General features: G+C 40.4%; 1 protein-coding gene across 2 annotated transcripts in view; it reads left to right on the top strand.

Annotated features, from left to right (window-relative positions):
* The window catches only part of LOC103356443 (dedicator of cytokinesis protein 4-like), an 8259-nt gene extending 5317 nt beyond the window's left edge, over nt 1-2942 (top strand). For both annotated transcript variants that reach the window (XM_008280582.1, XM_008280583.1), the window contains exon 3: nt 431-2942. In XM_008280582.1, coding sequence (XP_008278804.1) covers nt 431-886 — 456 coding nt within the window. In that variant the 3' untranslated portion in view covers nt 887-2942. The remainder of the gene's footprint in view (nt 1-430) is intronic.
* Nucleotides 2943-3245: the final 303 nt, after the last annotated feature.

The following is a 3245-nucleotide window of genomic DNA, read 5'->3' as shown; positions in this document are numbered from 1 at the left end:
CATCATGAAAAGCAGTCATCTTCAAATGTGTTTTTTTCTAATCGATAACAAAGATGGTGAATTTCTGTTCCATAAGACAAAGAAAAGCAACAAATCTTTGCACTCTAGAACCTACAAACTGCTAAAAATAAATGTCATTATTGCCTTAAAACATATTAATATGAGTGATTTAATGCTTGGCAGAAAATGACTGTATTTTCTCTCTAGTTGAAGGTCTGTTGCCACCCAGTGTCACTGATGGTTGTGGTTGGTCAGAGTTGTGCTCTGTTCTCCCATCAATGACGTGACACTTCAAACATGGCTGCATGTCAGAAAGTTAAGCCTCTTGGAGTGTATTGTTTTCAGAGTAAACCAGGTTGTGAAACCCTGCTGCGTACAGTGTAACAGCTTCCACATAAATGACTTCATGTCCTTCCTTCTCTCTCCTCAGACCACTGTGCCACCTTTCACCCCCTCACCCACCGAGTGCCAGTCTGCCAGCCTGGTCTCCAACTCCCCCGTCCTGTCCGGCAGCTACAGCAGCGGCATCTCCTCCCTCAGTCGCTGCAGCGTGTCGGAAGCTTCGGGCACCGAGCTGCCCACGGGCGACCACCCGCCCCACACGCTGCCTCCGCCCAGCACCCTGCCCAACTCCGTCTCCAGCAGCTCGGACGAGCCGATCCGCAGGGAGAACAAGACGCCGCCCCCCTACAGCGTCTACGAGAGGAACAACCCCCGCAGGCCCGTGCCGCTGCCCCACAGCCTCTCCATCCCCCCGCAGACGGACCCGCCGGCCCTGCCGCCCAAGCCTCACCAGCTCCGCACAGGCAGCATGAAGCTGGACGGAACCGCCGACCCTCGAGTCCCCAGACCCAGGCCTCTGCCCAGGAAGGTGTCCCAGCTATAGGTGCTGGCTACTTGCGGAAGGAGGCGGAGGAAAAAAAAAAACAAAAAACACACACACACACTGGCGTATTTTGCACTTTTCTACTCGGCACTCACTTTTTTTGTGATCATCAGTTCAGCATTCCTGACCTACGCTCCGATAAAAGCCTATAGACTTAACAGGCAGTCAAAACAAAACTGAAAAGAAAAAGAGAGTTTGTTTTTGTATTTACTAGAGGGCATTGCATTGACTTTGACTTGGTCATTCCGCACTTTTAGCTCTAGTACATACAATAGGTCACCACGGTCAGTCGTAACATATGTTTACCAGAACACTCTAGAAAAACACAGTTTTGATAGATGTAATAATCTCAAATATATGTATATTGGTATATATGAGAATTGTTTTTGCCTTAAGTATTGGAAACAGAGTCTTTTATCTGTGAGTCTTGCACGTTTTTTTTTTGTTTTGTTTTGTTTTGTTTTTTTAACAACTCAGTATATTTGTATACTGTATGGCTAAAAAAGGTGCTAGAGGCCTCGAGTATGCATTTCAGTGAAGTGTAGTAGACAAGGGTGTGTTCCCATAGTGTTTTCCACGCAAGCAATGGTACGACAAAGTCAAACTTTTACCTTATACTAACAAAAATGTGGGATATTTAAATTAAAAGTTGCTCTGATGCTCGTATTTTTTTGCCACATTTTACAATTCTGACCATATTTGGTCATTTTTATGCAGTGATATAACAAATTTGGTAAACTTTAACACAGTAATAACAGCAATTTTGAGGCCTGTTTAACTTCACATGTAAATGTGACAGCTGGAGAGCTTTTCAGTGGTAAATTACCGCCTTTACAAACCACTCCACTGCCCTTCTTTCTCTAAAATCAGCCACTTACTTATGAAATCATGGACCAAAAACACGGGCAAAGGCAGGTGGAATTTGACAGGAGCCATTGCCGTTTATGCGAACACACCCTATTCCTCCTGCATGATGTACATGACACCAGATTTTTGGGGGTGGGTTAGCAAAGTATTGTGCCAAAGGAAACTGAACAGTGTCCTGTAAAGTTGTTTTCTTTTTATTATTATAATTTCATTTTTTCCTTTAAACTGGGACCTGGAATCAAGAAACGTGGAAATGCTCAGTTGAAAAGACATTTTTTAAGAAAGAGTTTTTAAAGTGACTTTACCCAAAAAAAAAAAAATTCTAATCTCTAATCTACTGATCAGACAAGCACAAACACGATTCGCTCATCGGCGTTATGACCAGAACTGTTATGATGAACTCTTTATTTGACAAAACAGTAATTGGAACAGAGTTTCACTGTCAGCAGTGACCTTAAAACGCATGAGGACTTATATTCTGCGGGAGAAATATTTACAAACTAATCATTGTCAAATATTTGTACAGTCGAGATTTACTTTCTGTTTGATTAAAAAAGATGGACGTGAGTTGACTGCACTATAAACAGTTGCTCGGCTCGGCCACGTCTTGTTGTATTGCTGCAGTGAAGTAAATGTTCTGTGGCAGGCAGATTTCACACTGTTTTGTAAAATAGAGGATTTTCTTTTCGGGCATAAAATATCCATCGATGAAATTCTGTGCAACACTTTTTTTTGTTTGGTTTTTTTTTGGTGGGAAGGTGGGGGTGGGTAGCTTTAGTATTGTTTGTATGTTTCATTTTTTGTATGGTTAATTTACTTTTTGATTTGTTGTGAATTTTTGAGATTAAATATTCACATTAATCAGTACTTGAGAACCTGTAAATTATATGATGAGATTAATGTAAGTATGCCAAATATAAAAAATTTGTGTATTACAATTAATGTAAATATTGTGTTTTTAACAAAAATGTAGCTATAACAATTTACAGCTTTGAATGTAATGTTGAAGCAGCAAATTATTATTATAAATGTTCAAACTTTTATGGTTTTGTGAGTGTAGAAAAACTAAAGTCATGCATAATGACTCCTAACTCATTTACAAGTTCAATAAACTGCCCTATGTAATACAGATGGAGTGACCGACACATTTCTGGAGCATGAAATTGCGATTAAATTACCTGAAATCGAACGTCTTTAAGGACTTTTTTGAAAGTTTTGCAAATGGAGGGACAAAAGGTTGAACGTACAAGACTTTTACTGGCATATTTAGCTAGAAAATATAAAGTGATTGGGGAAAAAAAAAACAGTAAGCTACCTTCCAAAATCTGAGTTGATTTGCCGTCAGTAATGTTTCTCAACATTCGTGGGTGGGAAGCCAGCTAGGGATCATCATTTGGTTTGGGTTTGGACAGATGTCGCAAACAGTTGCATTGGTAATTTTTTTGTTGTTGTTGGTCAAGGGACACCACAAAGTAAAAAGTAGTAGCTGGAA

The sequence above is a fragment of the Stegastes partitus genome, unplaced genomic scaffold (assembly GCF_000690725.1).
Source record: "Stegastes partitus isolate 25-593 unplaced genomic scaffold, Stegastes_partitus-1.0.2 Scaffold200, whole genome shotgun sequence".
NCBI classification, from domain to species: domain Eukaryota; kingdom Metazoa; phylum Chordata; class Actinopteri; family Pomacentridae; genus Stegastes; species Stegastes partitus.
The sequence above is the reverse complement of the archived record's forward strand: the minus strand, read 5'-3'. Positions and strand labels throughout refer to the sequence as shown.